Source organism: Metarhizium robertsii (assembly GCF_000187425.2).
Source record: "Metarhizium robertsii ARSEF 23 chromosome Unknown MAA_Scf_3, whole genome shotgun sequence".
Lineage (NCBI taxonomy): Eukaryota > Fungi > Ascomycota > Sordariomycetes > Hypocreales > Clavicipitaceae > Metarhizium > Metarhizium robertsii.
Genome location: NW_011942171.1, coordinates 3,759,651 through 3,781,963, shown reverse-complemented (window position 1 = coordinate 3,781,963; position 22,313 = coordinate 3,759,651). Strand labels below are relative to the sequence as shown.

At 51.8% G+C, this 22,313-nt stretch overlaps 6 protein-coding genes across 6 annotated transcripts; 5 read left to right on the top strand and 1 right to left on the bottom strand.

Moving 5' to 3' along the window:
* Positions 1 to 565: 565 nt before the first annotated feature.
* MAA_03302 (uncharacterized protein) lies at positions 566 to 1,342 on the top strand (the record flags this gene model as incomplete). Its single annotated transcript, XM_007821300.1, has 1 exon — positions 566 to 1,342. One exon carries the CDS (start codon positions 566 to 568, stop codon positions 1,340 to 1,342), a length of 777 nt encoding a protein of 258 aa, XP_007819491.1.
* Positions 1,343 to 2,578: 1,236 nt separating this feature from the next.
* MAA_03303 (uncharacterized protein) lies at positions 2,579 to 3,526 on the top strand (the record flags this gene model as incomplete). The annotated part of the gene is made up of 1 exon (XM_007821301.1): positions 2,579 to 3,526. The coding sequence occupies one exon, from the start codon at positions 2,579 to 2,581 to the stop codon at positions 3,524 to 3,526; it is 948 nt and encodes a 315-aa protein (XP_007819492.1).
* A 954-nt stretch (positions 3,527 to 4,480) lies between these two features.
* MAA_03304 (uncharacterized protein) lies at positions 4,481 to 4,948 on the top strand (the record flags this gene model as incomplete). The annotated part of the gene is made up of 1 exon (XM_007821302.1): positions 4,481 to 4,948. The coding sequence occupies one exon, from the start codon at positions 4,481 to 4,483 to the stop codon at positions 4,946 to 4,948; it is 468 nt and encodes a 155-aa protein (XP_007819493.1).
* Positions 4,949 to 7,470: 2,522 nt separating this feature from the next.
* MAA_03305 (DNA-binding SAP) lies at positions 7,471 to 8,299 on the top strand (the record flags this gene model as incomplete). The annotated part of the gene is made up of 2 exons (XM_007821303.1): positions 7,471 to 7,625; positions 7,675 to 8,299. 2 exons carry the CDS (start codon positions 7,471 to 7,473, stop codon positions 8,297 to 8,299), a joined length of 780 nt encoding a protein of 259 aa, XP_007819494.1.
* Positions 8,300 to 14,067: 5,768 nt separating this feature from the next.
* Positions 14,068 to 18,582, top strand: MAA_03306 (Methyltransferase type 11; the record flags this gene model as incomplete). Its single annotated transcript, XM_007821304.1, has 1 exon — positions 14,068 to 18,582. One exon carries the CDS (start codon positions 14,068 to 14,070, stop codon positions 18,580 to 18,582), a length of 4,515 nt encoding a protein of 1,504 aa, XP_007819495.1.
* Positions 18,583 to 19,628: 1,046 nt separating this feature from the next.
* MAA_03307 (tRNA (Adenine-N(1)-)-methyltransferase) lies at positions 19,629 to 20,919 on the bottom strand (the record flags this gene model as incomplete). The annotated part of the gene is made up of 2 exons (XM_007821305.1): positions 19,629 to 20,776; positions 20,832 to 20,919. The coding sequence occupies 2 exons, from the start codon at positions 20,917 to 20,919 to the stop codon at positions 19,629 to 19,631; spliced, it is 1,236 nt and encodes a 411-aa protein (XP_007819496.1).
* Between the last annotated feature and the right edge of the window lie 1,394 nt (positions 20,920 to 22,313).

The window sequence follows — 22,313 nt, the reverse complement described above, 5'->3', positions numbered from 1 at the left end:
ACCCGGATGCATAGTCAATGCCAGCTGGTGTGTGTATATACAGCCGCCAGCAGTAGGCACTAAGCAGGTGGTTTCAAAAATGGCAATCGACAACTTAACCTTAATGCAAAACGGCCGTTCCCAACGCCGCAGTTTGACGTCAGTTTCCAACAACAGAGAAGCCTCGTCTCGGAGCTACTAGTCTTCCCGTGTGTCCAAGCCGTAGAGTAGAGTAGAGCAGGGTTCCTCCGGCCCTGGCGCGACAGGGCCCCATCGGAACACGGCATATTGGCACATGAACTCTTCTCCTTGACAGCAAGAGATGACCACCACTCGGCTAGAAGCCCGGCAAAGGGCAGAGAGGGCCTGGCAGTCAGTCGGCCCCATGGCCCCCCATCTCCACAGAACAAGCATCAGAAGCCATCGCACCAGACCCGGTCCCCCGTCTCGGCAACACCGCAAATTTTGATTCCGCCAGACGCAGTCTTCAAGAGCCCGTCGGGCGTCATATACGGCATGGCTCTCCCAACATCACGGCCGCCGCCACATGCTCCCAGCTGCATCCCTCTGTCGAAACAATCAAACAATGTCAGCGGCGGCTCCTCACGACGCCCGGGGGACACCCAGCGGAGGAGCAGGCTTCTCGCCCTTCTCGAGGCTCCCCGCGGAAATCCGCCACGAGATATGGCATCTGGCCCTCTCCGACTCCTGGTCCGGCAACATCTACGACGGTCGACGCGAGAGGAGACGGCTCACGGGCGTGTTCCACCGCAACGTCAGCCTGTCGTGCCGCGAGGCGCAGCAAATCTTCAAATCGAGGTCCGTCTTCATGGCCAATCTTCACACGTGGATCGACGTCGGCTGCCACGTATTCTACCTGCGCGCTCCCCTGTACCCGCGTGAGCTCGAGCACGCCCACCACGTCGTCTTGAACCCGGTGGGGTGGCAGATGCTCCTCCTGATGGTGGAAATGGTCAGCGAGTGCTGCAGGCACCTGCGCACGCTTGTTGTTGTCGCGCCGTGGGCAGACCCGGGGGACTTGCCTGCGGACCAGGCGCCCGAGAGCTGGGCGCCCTTGGAGGACTGGAGGATGATTTGCGCTCCGCACACCATGGAGGAGCACCGGGACGGGCTCGTCCACGATATTGAAAGCGAGGATGCCGTGGAGGAGATGAGGAATTCAGAATACCACGCTCGGCTTTTGGAGGCGGCAGGGAAGGTTCCCAAGGCGATGCATGAGCGGGATCACGTCTTCGGCCGGCTCTTGATAGTCCTTAGGAAGCTGAATAAGGCGTTGGGCGAGTTCCCGGGGACGGTGCCGAGGCTTTACTTGCGTACTGCGTCGCAATTACGAGCTTCGTGATTGTTGTGCGGGTTTGAGAAAGGGGGAGAGGCAAGGTTTGTTCGGAGTATGGTCAAGTTGGAAAGATCTGGATTGTTAGATCCTGCGGGTGATTTTTTTCATGTAATAGACAATAGATGGCGTACTCTTGGTTTGGGGATAATAAATAATGTTTTTCTGATGAGAAAATAGTCCATGTGCCAAGAGGCTGCTGCGTCTCGGATTCTCGTAGCTGGCCTGTCATGCCGACTCTACATGAGAAAGAGGCATGGAATGACTCCTATATTCCTAGATTCGATCCGTAAGCCGAGACATGTCTGTGAAAACACGGCGACAGAGGCGGATATCGCTGACTCCATGTTGTGCTGTATAGCTAAGGGTGTGATTCTCGGAACATTGAATCGAAATGGACTCTTTCACCTCCCTTTTTTGACCCTGGCCAGTACATGCTCCACTACTATGTAATGTAAAGGCGGCACGGCACATTACTTTGTACCAGACCGTCTCACAGCCAATTTCCACGAAGAAAAAGGGGTAGATTTCACGTACAACATAGTAATTAGGCTTGTTATAGGCATTTACGCGGCCCTTATTGGCTAAATAGTACAATACTGCATCGTGAACTGGGGTGGACGGAGGTTTATGAAAAATATGGGCCTTTTAATTAACTGTGTGTTGCACTCTACGTAGTACTAATTTAAGTCTAGCACCCATTTCATCTCAAAATAAATCATGTCCATTCCGACAATCACTCCCTAAGACGCAGATGATTAGCCAGACCACGGGTCAAGACGATACGAGGCAGTCTGGACCTATCTGCACAAGTCCTGAATATCGCCATGGCCGGCAAGCTAGCCATATATCGAGGCAGCCAAGCTCATTCCCAGCCTTGTCATTCACACACATGTTTGACAATCGTTCCGGTAAACTCGCCGAGGCAGGGATTCATCTGGGCGAAATTGCTCAGGGAGGAAATGTGAATGGAGGGAAGCTGTCCGGTGGTGGAAATACGCCGGAGATGAAAGGTGTTGGCGCAGGGTTGGGCCGAAACGTCAAGAAATCCGACATGCAGTCAACCCAGAACTCGGCCAAAGTTGATTCCTTTCAAGAAGGCTTATATTTGCTGCGATGCCCCATACACGCTACGCGGTCAGAAAGCACCAAAGAGGACCCAACACTTGACTGTGGTCAACTTTTTACGCCCTGAGCCCGCGTCGTTGCTTATTAGTCTTCTTCACCACGTCTCCTTGAATAGCTATGAAGCTTTCCCTTCTCCTCGTGGCAACGACTGTAGCGGCCGCCGCAGTGCGCTGGGCCAACGATGACGAGCTCGCCGTCATGAATGCCAACCGTGGCAAGGTCGGCACAGCTCTTGCCATGCCAAGTGCTGTAGAGATGCAGGCCATGGAGGTGGAACGAATGTTCAACATCACGCCGGGACTTGTACCCATCGAGAAGATGAGAGAGATATGGAAATACCACGGCCAGAAAGTTGATGAGGATCGACTGCTACGCTGGCTCGCCAATTCAACCCATCAGGCTCAGGATCGCCGCGGCCAAGAGCAAGCACTGGCTGCCAACCAATTCATTCGTGCCGGCGGCTTTGCCATGTTCATCGCATTCACCTCGGATGCTGGCGGCGCTCTCCAGGCAGTTTGGAGTGACTGCTACGGTGCTGCTACCAGGGATGGAACCGCAACCGGCAAGGAGTGTGGTGACAAGGTCATCGCCGCACTTGTAAAAGCCAGTTACTCGTTTGTCATGGGCGGAGCAGGATATGCGGCCGTGTTGATACAGGGTCAGGCGGATCCAAACCAGCCCGTCTACGAATTGCAGAACCAGCTACCGCCCGACTCTGAGCACGGAGTACAGATGAGGCGTTCGGCAGACCAGGAGTGCGCAAACCACAATGGCGACTTTACTGGTTTCTATGGAGTAAACTTCCATCTCGGGTCGCATATCGGAGCTAAACTGTCCGGCTATGCACCCTGTGGCACATCAGTGTCAACACCTGACGAGGTTGCCCAAGGCAGCTTCGGTTACCAAATCAACAGAGCGGCCGGCGACAACGGAGCGGCTAGAATCCAGTTCTACACAGTTCAGGATGGTTCTAGGGGCAATATTATGGGAGGCGCCATCGTGTACGAAACCAGGGTGACTGACACCTGCCCAGAGTACATCTCTTTCGACGGTTGTGAGGTATAGATGAGACGGACTAGGATTATCAGGACCGTTGATAGACAGGTTTGCCAGTATGCGTCCATGGAGCACACAGTCACGTTGAAGGCAGCTATAACCAGCATCTTCTAGCTCGCCTTCTCTTTATATTCTATTTCAAGTTTTTTTTACCTAGCTTTTTTATAATAAAGGACTTATTTAAGTCTTAAACCTTTACCGCTAATCACTCCCGTGGTCCCTCACATTGCATGCCTTCGCTGCCTGTGACATTAATGCTCACGCTAGATGTAATTTTGGGCCTGTTTCTGTAATTGCCCGAGCCGCGATTCGTGCCAATCTAGCTCAAAGGAAAGGATTTTCCGGTGAGCTTTTTGCAAACAGCCAGAGCCAAACGACCACCCCAACATGTCCATTCCTAGATGAAGGACCAAAGCTTCAGAGCTGGCAGGTATCTGTATAAAAAAGTCCACAATGCTACAAAATTCCACTTGATACTACCAAGGGGTAGATGACGCAGTACATGTATAATGGTAGATGCTTTACTTTTCGGTGAATGCCTTCAATGTTGCCTTGACAGCAGACTTGCAGCCTGCTCTCGGTGCAAGGTATAACGCCGGTACTGCTCTATGCAGTCGACTGTATGCATGTGTATAATTGTATAATTATTAAGCCATGTCATAGGCGGTGGAGCCTTTTGACTACACATGCAGCCAACATAAAGGTCACAGACTCACAGCACCCCCGCCGACGCCAAGCTATTCTTCCATCTTGACGTGCCTGGCGCAATCTTCATTCCAATTCAGCCACGCTCTGCGGGTCCCAGGCTCATCATCATCAGCCGGCCAAGGCGGATCTGATCGTGGACTGCCGACTTTCAGAACCCATCGACATCTTTCTTTTCTTGGCACACTATACTACCGGCCCTCTGCCTCTTGCCTCGATATCTGACCGGACAAAATTTCACGTCAAAACTCGCGCAACATGGGCAATCCAGTGCCAGACCAAGCACAGCAACAAAACGTCATTCATCGTCGATATTTTCTCTCCCTCATCCTACTTCTGCCCCTTCACGGATACTACAACTTTATACGGCATCATGGGTGGCTCAACGGAACCGTGGGTCTCGTTAAAGAAGCCGTAACGCTTACCGTCGTTTGCCAATTTTTCTTCGGTAATCATTACGCAAGCCGTGACAACAATCGTCACATGGCAGAGCGTAATGTGCGGCGAGCTGCTCACGCGGCAAATATTACCGGCACCGTCTTTCTTGCGTTGGGCTTACTTTGGGGCTGCTACGTGCTGACGACACACGAAGACGATGTAAACGACAACGAGAATGCGTTTAATATTATGGGTAATAGGGTGTACCTTGTCGCGCTCATGGCAATGGCTTTTCTCATTCGGCTCTGCTCCTTGCAGCCTGGTGCTGACGAGCTCGAGTTTTTTTAAATATAGTTTGAGGTATCCATGGCGCTTTATTTGGCCGGCGAGACAGACGGAATTGTTTCGAGGTGGTGAAAATGTGCGTTAGGAAAGAAGCATAGCCCTTGTATTGCTATTTAGTTGATTACGACATTGTACGTTGGGATGCGTTGCCCTTGTAGGCGAGGCTTGACTTGTGATGCTGCACCACGCCGATGCGTTGAGGAGTAAAGTTGAATTTAGGATTTATGATGGATCAGTGATAGTTTATGGATGGTGCGTGGAGAAAATACGTCAAGTATTGGTAAAGGGGCAAGTTGGGGTACAAGTTGGACTAGTATCTCTATCTGTCCATCTATGACTATCTCAAGGGGATAATTTACAACTGGTAGTTGAGACTTTTGAGTGATAAAACAGACTACTCAGTAGAACTTGGATGCTACTAAATTAGGAATGAGTGGCGTCTTGAAAATGTTGTCTTTAGACTCGCCAAGCCATTTGAGACGGCAATTGCAAAGCATTGGAGTCCATTGAGAGCAGTACGGGAGGGGACATGATGGTTTCAAACCCGGCAAGATATGTAGATGACACTTCAATTCGTGTACAACAGGCCGAGATTGAATGTTCCATTCGCTGACAATCCTGCGGTTGAGGACGAAAATGACGCCCTTGGCAGCGAGAAGGCGCCAAGCAACAGACGTATTGTGACCAGACGGATATCTGTGAATCTCACGACCACAATATGGACTTTGGAAACCGCGACTTGCCTTCGCTACCAACAGCCATCAAGTGCGCGAATGGGCAATCGCGTGGCGGGCACAACTCTCCTTTACTGTACCGCCTCTTGTTGAGTTGCTACGGATTATCTAGATTCGGCGTCTGGTGATTGATTTGCAACACTTGTCCCATTAGACAGGCAGCTCCGCATAGCACAAGGGGGCAAGGCGTCATGAATACTTTCCGACATGGTGAACCTCAGCCTCGGTGTACATTCTGACGGTTTGAAGACCGGAATGCGAATCATCTCGCTGATGTACGTCGCCTAAACGAATGGGGTCAGAACTATCGTAAGCTGTATTTGCAGCGAATTCTGCAACCCGAGTAAAGTTTTGCTTTGAGTTTGAACCCTGTGCGGGTATATACACCTGTGGATCAAGAAAGAATAGACAACTGTGACTGAGACGGCAGCCAGGAACTGGGAAGCCTATTCTTCCGGGGCTCTTCACTTGACCTGGATTAGTTGCAAGTTTCTTATGGTAGTTCAACATGCAGCTCGGATATTCTTTTGCACTACCAACACCGATGCCAACTAGCGCTGGTAAGGCTGGCAAGTCGACATGCTCGGTCCGGTGTACTCGCTTTCAACTGCTCCAACTTGCGCAACTTGCGCAACGCCATAACGACTGTCCGGAGAAGCATCTTCACAGGATGCAAACACTTCTGAATCAAAGGCAGTAACCAGTTTCTTGGTTTCCGGCACTTGGCATGATTGTTTGCGAGCGATGTGACTGGCTATTGTGGGCAAAACCGTTATTCCCATTGATCCTTTCGTCGACACCAGCTTCATCAATACGACGATGAGCTGTGGCCATGGCCTGGACAGCAATTAAAAAGTGTGACACTTTGCGGTACTTTAACTATCAGGGGACGGAACTAGACGGTAGCTAGTAGACACTACCATCTACATGCCGTGATGGTGATGGTGGTCAAAGCCCAAAGGGCGAAACCGGGCTCGGGATAAAATCCTTGAGCAATGAGGACACGCATCCATTGATGGCGAGTTTCTATAGCTTTCTACATTGTTCCCAGAAGCCCTTTGTGTCACCAGTGGCCACGCAGCAGTGAACCAAGACACGTTTTCTTCTCCGCTGTACATCTTGGTGAAAGTAAAAGGAGGCTGCTATAGTCTATTATCAGCTTTCATTTCATTTGTCTTGGTTCCATACGGCTTACATCCATAATTACAGGACGAGCCAGAAGGCAAAGCCAACTTGGCGCAACAAGGAGCTTGGCATGACCATCGTCTGAACAAGTCTGCGACAAACAGTTTCCAGGATCATAACCTCCATGGCCAATGCTTCATTAAGTTTGCAACCACTGATTGACATGCAGCGCTGAACCGCAACGGGATTAGCGCGCCTGACTAAGCTACTCGTCCAACCACACCGCTCAGCCATCTGCGCCACAACGCGCCAGGAACGCGCCCAAGCTCGCCGCAAGCTCACCCCAAGTTCACTCATCGCCCGACTCCTTTCACCGTCGCCGTTGCTCCCGAATCAAAGTGCCGTTTGTCCAGTCCCTGTCCCCCGGATCTTCACTTCCTCGCCCAGCAGCACAAAGCCTGGACCGGCTCCGTCCCACAAGCCGGCCCTTTTGTCCGCGCCTCGCAGTTCATCGCACCAAATATATATACCCGGCGCTGTTGCTCCGTCGCCCGCCCCGTCCTCTGCGAACGCTTTCTCCCCTTTTCAACGGTTTGAGAGAAAGAACAGATTGTGCGCGCCGCCCACTACGCCGCGAGCAAAGACAGCCAGAACATACCCGCCACCATGACGGATTACAATGCGCTCAAGGTCCCGGAGCTCAAGGCCATACTGGGCCAGCGAAAGCTCCCGCAGACAGGAAACAAGCAAGCCCTAATCGCGCGACTACAAGAGGATGACGACAAGGCCGCCGCTGGTAGTGAGGAGGCCAAGCCAGGTAAGTTTTTTTTTCTTCCATGTATCCCCTTGAATATAGCCGTGGCTATAAAGAAGCCAGGAGGACACCATCAGAAGCGCGCCGTTGCTAACAAAACCCCCGTCAGAAGCCGCCAAGCAGGACGAAATCACGTACAGCGACGACGAGCCCGCCGCATCCAAGCCCGCTGCCGCGACAGAGCCAAATCCCGAAGAGCCAGCCAAGGAGGAGGTCGCCAAGGAGGAGGTCCCGGCTCCCGCCGACGCCGACGCCGACGCTGCCGCTGAAAAGACGGACGCCGCCGAGCCCGCCGAGCCCGCGCAATCGTATGCCATCGGTCTCGCGTCAACCGCCGCCGACGAGGAGGCCAAGAAGCGCGCGGAGCGAGCCAAGCGGTTCGGCATCGAAGAGGACGAGGATGCCAAGAGGCGCGCAGACCGCGCGAAGCGCTTCGGCCTCGACCAGAACGAACTCTCCTCCAGCCTGGACTCGGCGCTTCCGGAACGACGCCTGAAGCGCGGCCGCGGCCGCGACGGCGACAACCGCCCGGCGAAGCGTCAGAGTCTCGACGGGAGAGGACGCCCCGGCAGAGGCCCCCGGCAGGGAGGGAACAAGGAGCGCGGCGAAAGGGCCGTGCTGGACGACGCCGTCGAGAAGGCCAAGGCCGAGAAGAGAGCTGCCAGGTTCGCGGCTGCCTAGGCCTCCGCGGTCCGAAGCCGCCCGTCGATGGAGTTTGCAGAAGCCCAGGAATGCGGTTGAGATGGGAGCGGAGAATTTTACTTTGTACGACTAGCGATCGGGAAAATGACACCGGGGGGAGGCGGAATACGGCGTTGAGGGGTGGTGAGATTTGAGACCAAAATAAACGGCAGCACTCGGATCGGGGAACTGTAAAATGACAAGCATCATTCAGGCTTTTTTCTTTCTTTTTTCTTTTTGTTTGTTTGTGTATACAGAGTCATCAGTTATCAAAATCAGGTCGGGTTCAAGTAGAGATGCCACATTCATCCCGTCGTGGTACAGCGATATGCAAGTCATGCAGGCTGCATTTATTGCCCACGCACCAGCATGCGGCCTGGCTATGGAGAGATTGCCATTCTTGTTTCCTTCTTCCGAGCCAAGGGTCAATCTATCGAGGATAGTCGAGTCAATGAGCTGAAACGAGCCGCCCTACTCTGTCAGCTGTGGACATGGAAGCAATAATTACGAACCCACGCCGCGCCGGTCCTCGCTCACCAACTGGGGATATTCGGCCGAACGGGGATACAGGGCATTGTCAGAGATAGATGGGGGAGGCTGTTGCCAAGGGTTGCGACCGCAGGGAATACATACATAGTACTAATATTACATGTGGCATTATGGTTTTGTTTTCGATGCCACTCCCCACGTTGCACTGGCATTACTGCCCAAGGCATCGACGAGGGACACAGTGTACAGGGATGGATGTCAAAGCTGGCACGAGGGTACCAGAGTCCAGACGCGACGGAGTGCGTTGGATCTCATTAAACTTTGTTTTGCAGATCGAACGCCTGTTTCGCACAAAACGGAAAGGGCCGCGAGGCTAGAACAGCGTGCCGCTCCGTGATATTACCCTTGGTCTCAGCACCGTTACTTCGCCGCTTCTCGAATTGGGTCTACCAGAGAGGTCCCTGCATGTCGTCATTCCGCCGTCTTCTTCCCTCTCATTGAGTCACTTGCTTCACTCTACTCCGTACTTGAGATAGACATGTCAGCCGCTCACCTATTCGCCAATAAACGGCCATTGTCAACATGGGCGCGACGTATCCTCAGCGACAGGTCTATTTGGTCCGTGGGGGTTGGTGAGACTTCCGCCAAGACGGATGTGGCGTGTGATGAGAATCACGAAGCTCACCAGAGGCACAAGCCAACCAGACTTGGGCTCAAGCCCAATCGTTAATGCCTCGTCCAGCAAATACAATTTTGTAGTTCCTATGTTTACAGAATAGACAGAGATACTAAGAGTACCAGGTTGATTAGCAATAAAAACTTACCAAGGGCCAAGACTGGCGTAAATGAGTATCCGTATGGAGTTGCTTTTCCACAGCGCCTCTTTGCGGCGGGTCTTCTTCTCGATGCCACCAGGCATTTGTTCAGACTTGGGTCTTTCACTGTCGCCAGCGACAACATCGAAGTCTCGGCAAGCGCTTGCCGCTGCTTGTTTAGTAGTGCCAAGAGTCCACGCGCGGCATCTGGCCATAACGTCGCCGTGTGTTGAGGACGTCTAGCCAATGATTCCTCTCAATTGACAGTCAAGAGAGGCACGTGAAGAGTTCAAGATGTGGAAAGCCGCAAAACAAGGCCCGGCCTTCATGGTCGTCGTAGCCCTCATCACCAAATCAGTCAACTCAACTCGTTCAAAGACTTCCAGGCTGTAGACCAATAGTGTCAAGAGAACCCAGTCCCTACCTCTCATTGGTTTATGATTGGATAACTTCTCATCTTCAGTCTTTAAAGGAGGGGATACTCCGTACTCAGTCACACAACACATTCGCCGGCTCCATCCATTGTCAAGTCGCCTCACAGCCCACACCACGAGTTTGTCCAAATGGGCAAGGCGAAGCGTTGTCGTCGTCCTGGAAGTACCGAGTACATGGATCTGAGAATTGAGGTACATGCGTCGCCGACCACAAAGCGCTTTGCAGGGTATGCCAAGATATACAAGCCACAGTAACGGTGAGCCTTTCTTAGTTTAGACCGACAGATTCTGGGGCTTCAGCCACACAATATGTGAGCCACGTCAGAGCCTCAATTCCATCTCGTCGGTGGCGAAGCTGCGATGGGAAAAAATAGGTGTCCCAAATCACCTCGCCTCTGCAGGCTGCCTCTCGGGCTTTATTGCCACTCGATTGACGACCCGGGGCATGCAGGTCTCGCAGAAAGGATCCACGGAACAAGAGTCTTGTCGTCGTATTAGACGCGCATGCGCATGAATCAATCGCCACTTTACGGGCTGCAGCTTTCAGCTCAGCAAGAGATGCCTGTCTGCAATTCGCATTTCGTCTCACCGGCGAATATGTCCGTGTCAAATATTAGGTGACTCTATTTCCGTCGATGCCCTGACTTGTTTTCAAGGATGCTAAACAGACATCGGCACATGTTGGCATGGCGAAGCCGGGGAACTAGCCAGCTGAGGTGATAACTGCATGTTGACATTGCGAGATGTGGTCTGTGGCCAAGGCCCTCTCTGGAGAGGTCTCTGATGGGGTCATTCGCAGATAGGTATGCTGAGGAAATCAATGGTAACGGCCCGGCGCCGGGCATAAACGCAACATTTGAACATTGAAAGCAAACTCGCCCACTTGAGCCGGTTGCAAAAAGTCGAGACAACAGTCAAGCCAGAGGCGGGATCAAGTGTGGAGTACAGAGTACTAGAGCGCTTTCACACGGGAAGGAGCTGGACAAAGTGACTCGAGTCAACGATGGAGAAGGTGATGATTGGGAGGAAAAGACGGTCTTAGTTGCCAATCAGCAAGCTTGAAACATGGCCACGTCTTTGGTTGGCTGACCAGCGGCAATATTCAGCGAATAAGCATCGTTAAAACTCGCCGTCCTGAGAGAAGCAAACGGGACGTGGGTTGTCGGTACAACTACACTTGTCAAGGCAGGAGCGGATGGCGTTTGGCATATGTGAGACCTTCCAGAATGTCATATCCGAGTACGGGGATTGCTGCAGCCAAAATACGACAGAAGACGGGAGAGCGCCCAAGGATAGACGCATTGTACAACTCGGTTGCTTCCGTCTTCGACAAAGCTGCATCATAATTCATAAGCACGACTTCCGTGGAAACTCGACGTCGCAGATCAGACTGCCTACGGCCTCTATTGGCCAAGAATGCGAGTCGATTCGCAATCCCATCCAACTCGATGCGACAGACCAAGCAGATCATCGACGAGGCATGCATCATCAATTGTTTTCCCCCAGGGCCACGGTTACTCACGAGACGTCCCCAAAAAACCCTTATGGGCCTAAACCCGCCTCGTCAGATGCAGATGCCAAATCTTGGAGGCTTGTGGCGCTATTATCCGCAGCGTGGAAGAGATTGGTGTCCAAAGCGAGACACGCGCACCAGATCGTCCTCTCGGAGGCTAGAAATGAGACATGCAGGGGATGCGTGTCCTAGACATGCCGCTGACGAACAAGGACTGTCACTGGCCTGTCGAAACACTCAGCTAAGCTCGACACCAAGGGCCCTGTCCTTGAACCGAATCGATTGCAAATGTACAATAATAGGCTACCCCGTAGCTGTCATCGGCTCTTGCTCTCGACAATAGTGCCAAGGAAGAAGCAATCGCGAGGACCCAGCTCTGGGCACCGGCAGAGCCAATGTCGGTCAAGAACTCCGCCAACAAGATACAGGCCCAGCATGGGTTCTATTGTTAGTGCCGCCGCGGCTGCTCCGATCCACCAGGGAAGAACATTGCCTCTTTTCCACACCTTGGACAAGCCCTAAGTTCTACTATCAATTGCCTTACCCTGCTTCGCCTGCAGCTATCACCCCCTCCCAAGGGAATTGTTCTAAATGACATCCTTGCTTCTCTTTGGAGTCTCTCCGTCTAGCGCGAGCTAGTCGCTCACCTCGTGGTCATTAGTGCTAGCACGGCATGCATCTCCTTCGGAATGTCTGGCGCTTCGAGATCCCAACTCGCCTGACCCTTACCGCTAGCCTACGCCTCAAGCTAATGCGGCGGGCCACTCCTCACCGTTGCTGATACCGTGGATTGGGAGGGATTTCCCTCATACACCAGACATCGACACGTCCCTGGCAAGTACCAAAAACCAACGTGATCCGGTAGGCGGCTGGCCATCCAAACAAGGGACCGGCTGGGGGTTTTGAGGCTTCGGCAGGCCCACCAACCCGGGCGCCTTGATGGAGACACATCGCCGCGCTCCTCCAGGCGCTGAGGCCATATCGCATGGCCAGGGCAAGGGCTCGACACCCAATGGTGGCCTGAACGGGCATCTTGTCGATTTTTACAGGACGATGCTGTATGCAGCTTGCAGGGCTCTTTTTGCAACATTCTCCGTACTCCGTACATGGCGGCGCAGTTGCATTTGCAGATTGTAATACCACGACACTCCTCCCTACACGCGTTGCACTTTTCGGTTCCACACCAAGGACTGCCCAGTCGGGGCGTACCGTCGTTTTGATACTCTTGAACGGCCCAATCCAATTCGACGCCTCTGCAATATCCTGGAATGGCCATGCACTCACTGTTGGACGGCATGCTCCCCAAGCATGGAGCACTTGGTACGTGAAATATAATCAATGCCTGCAGTGGCCGCTTCATGGGCCAGACTGCAGCCAGGGGTGACGCACCACAGGCAAATATACATACAATGGCGAGTCTGTATCTGACTGGATCTGCTCCCCCAGGTATCTGTGTGTCCCGTTCCCATGGCCGCTCGTCCATGCTGAAAGTCGGATTAGGCCAGTTTTCTCCTAAATAACCTGCGTGGACTCGCCGGTTTATTTTCATAGAAGCCTCGAGACTCTCTGTTTGAGAAGACGTAATGGAAAGTTCTAATGCTGTCCAGTCCTCTGGCTGAGGCAACCAAAGCCGTCTTCTCGCACTGCTTTCACGCCACTCTCCATGCTCCTCGGCTGCTGATCTTCCTGCTCGCCTACAGGGTTGTCGCGGCGGCCCGTTTCTTGTTCCCATTCTCGTCACACGCATAAATCCGACGAGACTAATCCAACCAGGAAGTTACATGCAAGCCTCGTGAAATCTCTTCAAGCAGGCGGCATAGTTATGTCACTTATTAGACGCGGACTGCTCCCCCCATCCTGTTCAAGCGGTTACCTTGATCGACTTCAGTCTAGCCTATTCCGCCTTACCATAGGAGTCTGCCATTTTGGCCACCCCACCCAAGTACCTGTCTACAACATCTATCGCCCCGTCCATACGGAGTACACATATCCACTGGGCTCCCCCCAGTCCTCGTTTACACTCTTGTGTAACTACCTCGTTCTTTCGACCTGTCTTTTATCCTCGTCTTTGAGGATATTCTTTTTTCGTCGATATCCTTTTTTGATTGGGTTGTTTGGTCTCATCTGAATATTAGCCAGCGATTTATCTCTCTGTCCGACGACGTTCACGACTATCCCACAGTACCAGTTCAGATTTATATTGGCTAATTCCACACCGCTTCAGAGCAGCGACACAGCATTTCTGCGCAGCAAAGGTACTACAACCTTGAGCCTTGAATTCTCAACGAAGCAACTAGACGACACCTTTTGTGATACCACTGCCGAATGTTGGACAAGAGCTGCTAGATTTGAGGCTCCAAGACAGCAACTACTTGGTACCCGGAGATTTTGTTCATCCACCAAGCTTCGCTGCTTTGTCTTACCAAACCCTGAATCTTCCAATTTAGCACTAGAAGGCTGCGAAGAATTGAGAGGCATGTATGGGACATCAGGAAAGTCCAGAAAGGCTGGAATAATATGGCATCAATCAGGAAAGGCTATGGGCTCCCTGCTATGCCCTCGGACGGATATCGCCCACAAAGGAGCGAGGATGATATACTCCATGGTTCTATTCCTAGACCGATAAACCCAACATGGAAAAATGATGCCGGCGTGCCTAGATCTGCGAGGCAGGCAAACTCGCTACCGAAGATATCAACTAGACCATCGCAACCCTACTCTACGCGAGGCTCGGTTCTTCCCCGGCCATCGCCCGGATCAGCGTCGGATATACAAGTCAAGATATCTAGCGCAAGCAGCAGAACATCATCGGAAACCTCCAGATCACACAATCAAACCACATCAGGCTCATCGTCGTCTGGCCGGTCCATGGATGCCACATCAAGGACTAGGAAAGTCTCATACAAGAGGCCTAAGGCGTCAGCGCCTCGTGATCTTGCCTCCTCTCACAAGGAATCAGGAAGTACTAGCTCATCAGCCTCTGCCAATTTATCGCAAGGTGCTTCAAACCGACGACCAGTAATGCAGTACGATCGAGAAATGACTGAAAGCCCCGTCGAGATGCCGATTGCTGGGGTTGGCGACGTTGGAAGATCGTTGTCACAGCCGCCTGTGATATACCCGGAGCTCGATCGATATCGTGACTTTCAGCGGCCAGAACACGCTTTAGACCGACCCCAAATCGATGTCCCTTATCGTTTGGCAACGCATGACTTGCCGCCGCCAACCCCATTGTCGCAGTTGTTCTCCGGTGGTAGTAGCCAGATTAGTGCCGCCAGCGGAAGCCCTTCAACCAAGTTCTCCGAGTCTCCCGGCCCTGGTCCGTACAGTCGGGACACTACGCCTACTTCAATGTCCTCACAGTCCCCAGTTTTTGTTGCCCCGAGCCGAGTAGGCATTCCACATAGAAGTGGCCGACAGCACAGTGTATCAACAACGAGGCCTCCTGTCACTAGAAGGCGTGCCGGAAGCTTTCCCGACGAAACGGCTATTGACCCTCACGGCCTAGCATCTGTCAGAGAATCCCTGACCTCGTCATCCTCTAACTCTACTATCAAGGAAGGGGATAGAGCTACGAAGAAAGAAAAGGCCAAGACCAGGCATTTATCGCCACCGCCGCCGAGCCCACCACCTAGAAAATCTTCGCAGAAGTTTTGCCAACCAAAAGAAGGGAATGAAATTTATATGCCAGCTAAATCCAAGATCTCTGAGCTGGATGATATTCCATATGAAAAGAAGCCACATAGTCGCACATGCTCCGATGCATCGTCCCCGATTCGGACAGGGCCTCCGGCACGCCCGAGCCGCCATAACACTCCAGACATGAAATCACAGCTGTTTAGCCCCATTCCTGTGATACAGAGTAACTTGGTGTCAACCATACGGACTCCGGAAGGACGTGATAGTGATTCATTGGGTACTACTTCGCTTCCAGGATCTACGATGTCCAAACCACAGGCCCACCGAACTACATCGTCATCAAATGCTTCCCTGAGGAATGAAAGCTTTTCGCCATCGTCAAGATCCCAACCAAGCTTTGACAAACTAAAGGGGCAAATAACGGAGCCTAATCCGTCTGCTCAAACTACGCAGTCCAGGGCTAGGTCGTCGTCTCGAAGCAGATTCCCTTTTTTCGGGAGGAAAAAGACTACTTCCGACAGCTCGAAGAAAGATGACCAGCCTGACAAGAAAAGCACCAGCCGAAAAGGTCCGGTAGCAGGAACGGGACATGAGGGTTATGGTCGTGTTGGCGCTATCCGACGACGCAGCGGGAGTGGCTCTGTCCTGCCACATGGCTTTACAGAACCCGTGTCGTCGTACGATAGCCCAAGGAGTGCAGATTCGTTTTTAACTGATAGAATGAATCCTGTCATCATTTCTGGTGGCGAAGTCGTGGAAAACCGAAATGCCAGCGCAGAGCTGTCTCGTTCGGAGACCAATCAGAGCACGCCAGGTCGTCCCAGCATAGATTCAAAGATTTCTTCTGAGGGGTCGTTGACCTCCCGCAACGAGTCTGGCTCTGGACTTCGCCCGTCAGCTTTGCCCCGATTCCAAACCTCTAGCCCTCGTCAGCCTCATGGCGGTTTTAGGTCCGATGAGGTTGGCATGGAATCGACCCTAGCATTTAGACGATCTGTGCAGAGACTCCGGTCATCTCCAGACAATCCCATACGACTTCCTCAACCTCTCAAAACTGGTGGCCACATGTCCCCATCACCACTCACGAGTCTCGATACTAGTCTGCTATCAGATGAATCGCAAATAGAGTTGACACGGGACCTTTCGCAAGAGTCAGAAGGACTACATCCTGTTCACAAAAAGCTCAAAAAAAAGACACGGTCACCGCGGAGATGGAATTTATTCAGCAGGTCACAGAGTCAGTCCAATACCAAGAAGACCCAAAGCAATGAGAATATTCAAGCCACTGTCAAGGCTGTGGATAAACGCCCTGTTGCATTTTACACCATCATGGACAATTTGGAACAAGACGAAAATGGACTTATGGACGTTCGAGAAGTATTGAGACAAGCCGAAGTGTATGAAAAGATACCAAATGTGGAAAACGTGGAAAACTACCCAGAATCGGTTATCCAGTCTTCAAGACGGCTCATAGCGGATTTTCAGCCACAAGCATCTTGGCAAGCCTCCTCAGACAGTCATTCTATTACGACAATTGCTTCATCTTGCGGAGCAGAGCCTGCTTCCCAAACGGCCACAAGTGGAATGAGTAATAACCTACGACCCAGTCGGCTTCAGCAAGTCGGTCGGATTCCACAAGTTATCAAACAGCGAAAGGAAAATGTCTCTCCTCAGAGCTTTTCACGTCCTTTCCGCGCTAGCTTGCAGTATCCCGCTAGAAACACAGCAGAAATGTATGATCCTGAGTCCATTGCCACTGGGCCTACACCAAAGTCCCCAACACCTGTCCCAGCACTACCTGGAACAGGCTTGACCTTGGAGAGCGGGGCAGACTTCGCTTCATACCCCAACTCGGTCTCAAAGATATCTCCAGAAATCGGTCAACTTGGTCGCGAGTTCCTGTCTTTCCCTCCACGCAAGAACTCTGACGGCACCACTTACACTAGCTCCACTAGTTCCGGGGGTGCGAACCCCTTTTCCATAACGGCCACGGCAGTGATCCCAAAGCCAGAAGACCCGCCAGCCGAAGATGAAATATGGGATGAATACGATGACCTGCTCGGTGATGAGGCGATGAAGGGGTCGCGGTCTGCCACATCGTCCAAAAGCGTACCATTCCACTTGGAAACCTATCAACAGAAATTAGCAAAAAGTAAAGAGCTTGATTCTCCTACTGTTTCTGTTGATAGCCGCAAAGTATCGACGTATTCGAGAGCACCAACGCATTCCAGTTCTTATAGCGCAGACATGACGGAACGGATTCGCACCGCCTTCCAACCCAAGATCAGTCCTACATCTCTGGGCTCACCAGGTACACGTATTGGTAACGTACGAGCTGACAAGCCAGCGGACTCAGAAGGAAGTCTCACTTCCAAAAGAGATAGCTCTTCATCTTGCCGGACGACGTTCTCCGACGGTAGTTCATCCTCATCAAACGATGGGTCGCCTTTAGCGCAAGTCAATCTTCGAGTCGGGTCGATGACTGTCAGCAAGTGGCTCACATTTGGCCATGTGCTATTTAGTGACGTCCGGCACGAGCTGACCCCTGTCAAGACTTCCTCTAGGCAGCATTCTGTCCTTGTCATTGACGGCCTTGGGAATGATGATTGGTCATTTTATGCCGCGGAGACGTACCCAGATGCCTCGTTCTTTAACCTTTCTCCTCGGGCACCGCTTCCAGCTGAACCCAGGAATTCGTCTACTGGGTTCCTTCTGAGCCCGTCAAACCACCATCAAGTACAGTACACATCTCATCTGGGAAGATTTCCATTTGCACCGCAGAGCTTTGATGTTGTTGTGTATCGGTTCCCAATAGCTGCCTCCGAGGCCCATTATCGAAATATTTTGAATGAGGCACGGCGAGTTCTTCGCCCAGACGGATATATCGAGCTTTCGATCCTGGACTCTGATCTCAACAATATGGGCAATCGCGGCCGACGAATGATTCGACAGCTTAAAGAGCGAATTCAGCAAAATACCCCTGACACGACATTTGCATCTGCTTCTGATTTAACAGTACGCTTGCTAGGCAAGGCAGGATTCTCTAACATCAAGGCTGCTCGAGTTGGAGTACCTGTGGCCAGTTCAATCACACGATCAAGCAGCCACATGTCGGAGAGCAAGCGTGGATCTGACAAGACGAAGAAAACCCGTCCAAGTTTGGCAGAGATGATGCGTGACAATAGTCCATTAGCGGATGCAAATATAACGAAGATTGTCACGCGGGTTGGTCGTTGGTGGTATACCCGGTGCTATGAGAACGCCTGCGGTGTCGGTTCTGATAGCAGCATTTGGAACGACAAGAGTTTGCTTTCTGAATGTGAGCAATTAGGCACTAGCCTGAAGCTGATGGTATGCTGCGCGAGGGCACCAGAACGGATCACCAGCTTCTAAAGCCACACACTGGGCTCCAAGCGCCATTTTTGCCCTCCACAAATTCATTACTTGCATGCAATACCATAAGGGGCCAGCCTTTTTTTTTTTTTCCCTTCTTTTTTTTTCTTCACTTACAACAGTCAATTTCGCCTTTTAATTGGATTTTGTATTCAAGGTGGCATTACAATAGACGCAAGCCCTCTTCGTCGGGCAACATTTCTCACGAAATCAGTACCGTCAAATGAACTTGTATGGCGCAACTGCGAGACTCTTTCCCAGTCTCATTTTTTCCTGGATGATCCACGGCCAGCTGAAATTTGGGCTCACCTCTAGCATACATTAGTTGCCTTATAATTCTCCAAGGTCATGCCTAGTTTGTTTCTAGGAATTTCTATCTCCTACTTATAGCTTTCAGCTGGATTGAAGGATATGGCGTGGCTAGCTGTTTCTTGGCTTGGGTTCTTATTCTGTTTTCATTTAAGCCTTTGACTTTGTTTCTCATAGTTGTCGCTGAACAGACAGGGGCATGATCATACTAAGAACCGAGGGTGTGGATTTAATACTCGCGATGGGGGTTGGGACGTGGGCAATGCTGGCCATTGCACTCTCTCCTTTTGCTTCTCAGGGGATGGCAGAGTGCAGTGGACTTGGAGAACTTGGTTTCGGACTACCGCGAAGCATATTCAATGTGGAGCACGGCGTGCATGGAGAGCATCATTTGAATGGTTGACGTTGGCATTGGGAATTGGGGAATGCATTTATGACATGTGCATGAGATACCCATCGGCTTTATTTGGGTAGCGAGAAATACTTAGCAAGCGATTTTGTTTTATTTGCTAAACTCATGAGCTGCAATTGACGCGATGGCTTGTTTATATCAATATCCTAGAAATGGTCCCGCGGGGATTGTAGAATACAGCCTAGATGGCATGGAACATATATTTGTACATGGTGGTTTACTACCTACTAGGTAGGTAGGTAGATGTCTAGAATGCAACCTATACTACAGTTTTTATTACAAACCGGCGTAGTGTCTACATGGGTATCATATGTATGCTTTCATCTTAATCCTTCTCTTGGCTCTCGTTCAGCTCCCCTTCATTCGCATCTTCCCGTTCTTGTTCCTGCTCGACTGGTTCCCGATCAGCAGGCCATCTTCGCAAAACAGCCACAAACCCCCCGCCGGCAATGCGGTCGCCGACCTTGGGCCGCATGACCTGCACGACTTTCCCGTCCCCGCCTTGCGATGCCTTGGGCACGACGGTCTTCACGTCCCAGTGCCTGCCGCCGCCGGCGTCATGAACACCATCGGACGTGGTCGAGACGGGCAGCTCGAGAACCTTTTCCAGGCGGACGGGCTGGCGCGTTTCGGCGGACCATTTCTGGAAATCGGCAATTTGGCTGATGGAAGGTTTGAAGAGGATGAGGATCCCGTTTGGTAGCAGCGACTCAATTACACGTTGGGCGTTTTCATGTGCGGACGGGAGGTCCAGAATGGCACGGTGCAAAAACGGTTCACCGCGCGATTCGACAAGTCTACCGGACAGGTACTCGTCGACGCTTCCAATGTGGAAGTCTACTGAAGAGAGGTACTGCGCACGACGAAAGTTGCGCACGAGTGTGTAGGCGGCGTGGGTGTGCTTTGGTTTTTGATCCAGGGTATGGAGAATGGCTCGTCGGGACGCTCGATACTCGTCTAGGGCTTGTTCCGCGGCCGGTTCGAGATCAACGCGTGTCAGGGACGGGTTACTCTTTGGCCTGAATCTGGCCTCGCAAAGGGCGCGACGTAATTTCGGGGGAAGAGGCGGGTTGGCGGCGTGGATGGCACGAGCAATATGCAGCGTCAGGCTGCCCATGCCCGTACCGGCCTCGAATATCTCGAATGGCGGTGCGTTTTCTCCATCCTCGTCTTCTCCGGGGCGCGATGGGTTCAAGTCCAACAAGGCAACAATAGTATTTGCATCGTGTGGGTAGATGGGCGTCGCGTGTCGCTCGCTGTGGACAATGTAGCTCGAGAGGGTGGGTTCTTGTAGGACTACGCGGTTGCCTTTGCTGTCATGCACAACGTCAAGGAGATTCCTCCCAATTAGGTGCGCCGCAGGGACCGACGCCCCATACGAGAGCTTTACGTTGCTATCGGCGTTCAGGGGGGCAGTCAGATGCCATTTGGGGTATTTGGAGCCTTGCTGTCGAAGGAAAAGCACATCGAGCTCTGGGAGGAGAATGAGTCGGTTAGCTTCATAGGCGGTTGCCTCGGAGTGGCTTACCTTGTATCCTGCGGTTCGACGAGAACGCTCTAGGTGTGCGCGTTGCTGCAGAGAACTGGCACGATGGTCGATAATTGAGGCGACGCATTGTTGCAGATAATTGAGACGGTGGTGGTGGTGCCGGCTCAAAAGCTTTGAGGACTAGCGGGGCTGTTGGCTCGTTGGCTGGGCCGAGAAAAATTCCGCCATGCTCAACGGCGACATGCGACAACAAATAAAAAGCAGCTACGTACTAGTAAGTTCATCGCCTTGCCCGTTGTCGATGGAGACAGAAGTGAGCCATCAATTCGTTGATCCTTGAATGCCACGTTGTACAGTTAGCGTTGACCATGCATCGGGATGTGGCAGTGTGGGCCAGACATCCCTTTGAATGTGCAGAAGAACGTTTCCAGTGTCAGTCCCACTTTTCTGGAATGTTAATGTAGTACTATGTACTTCTTTAGCATCATTGAGCCTTGACCTTGGTAGAGCTACGGTAAGTGTAATGTAATTCTGTAACTCTTTATAACTCAGGGAATTATAGAAACTGTTCATCGCCCTAACATTTCTCGGTACAGTCATGCACCTTTGAATACTAGATTTTTGATTGGCCGGAACCCGAATTCGGTAAATCCAACGAACCTCCACACATTCAAAGAGGTATATACTAATGTAACAATACAGAGTGCGTGCATCCCTGTGATCATGGCAAACGACTATCAGAACGTAGTGCCGGTGATTCTGTGTTATGTATAATATCTGCCCGTGGGAAAATTGTATTTACAGTTGCAGATAAAGATGAAGAAGACGACTACCCGGTGACCCCTATGCAAACGACGGAAGGAGCACGGCCCTTGCAAAGGCCCCTTCTTTCTTCGTCCCTGTTTTGGTGCTAGTCCTCGAGATAGCTCCTTCCAGTTCTTGTCTGCTTATTTTGACAGCCTGCCGTCTTGTTTCCGTTCATTGACCTCGTTATGATGAAAAAGAAACAGAACACACTCGACGTTGTACTCCTCCCGCATCTAATCCACGCTGCTCTCAAGCTACTCCTCACCGTCCCCATCCATCCACACCCGCGTATTCGTTATAAAAATGGTAAACAAAGACTTCAATCGCTTCTAATGGTACACGAAGGGCATGTCTGTTGCGTGCCCTCGATAAACTTTCATTTCCCTAACGCCGACCGCATGAGAACGAGCCATCGAAAAGGGAGAATAACCCAAGAAAAAGTATCCGAAAATGACAACCTCCTAGGCAGCCACAGGAGTGGCCGGCGGCTGAATATAGGTCGATAACAGAGAGACACCCAAGCAATACAAAAAAAACAATTCTGCCAGAATGACAGCTGCGTCTTCTCGCCTCCTTCCTTAATCATCTTTCGTTGAGGGTATATAATGTCGACTCCATGGGTATATGGTCCGCGTACCTTAACCTGCCTTTTCTCGTCTTGCGCTTCCAACTGGTGTGTTGCTTTTATTCCTAGCCGTCGTATGCATGTCAATT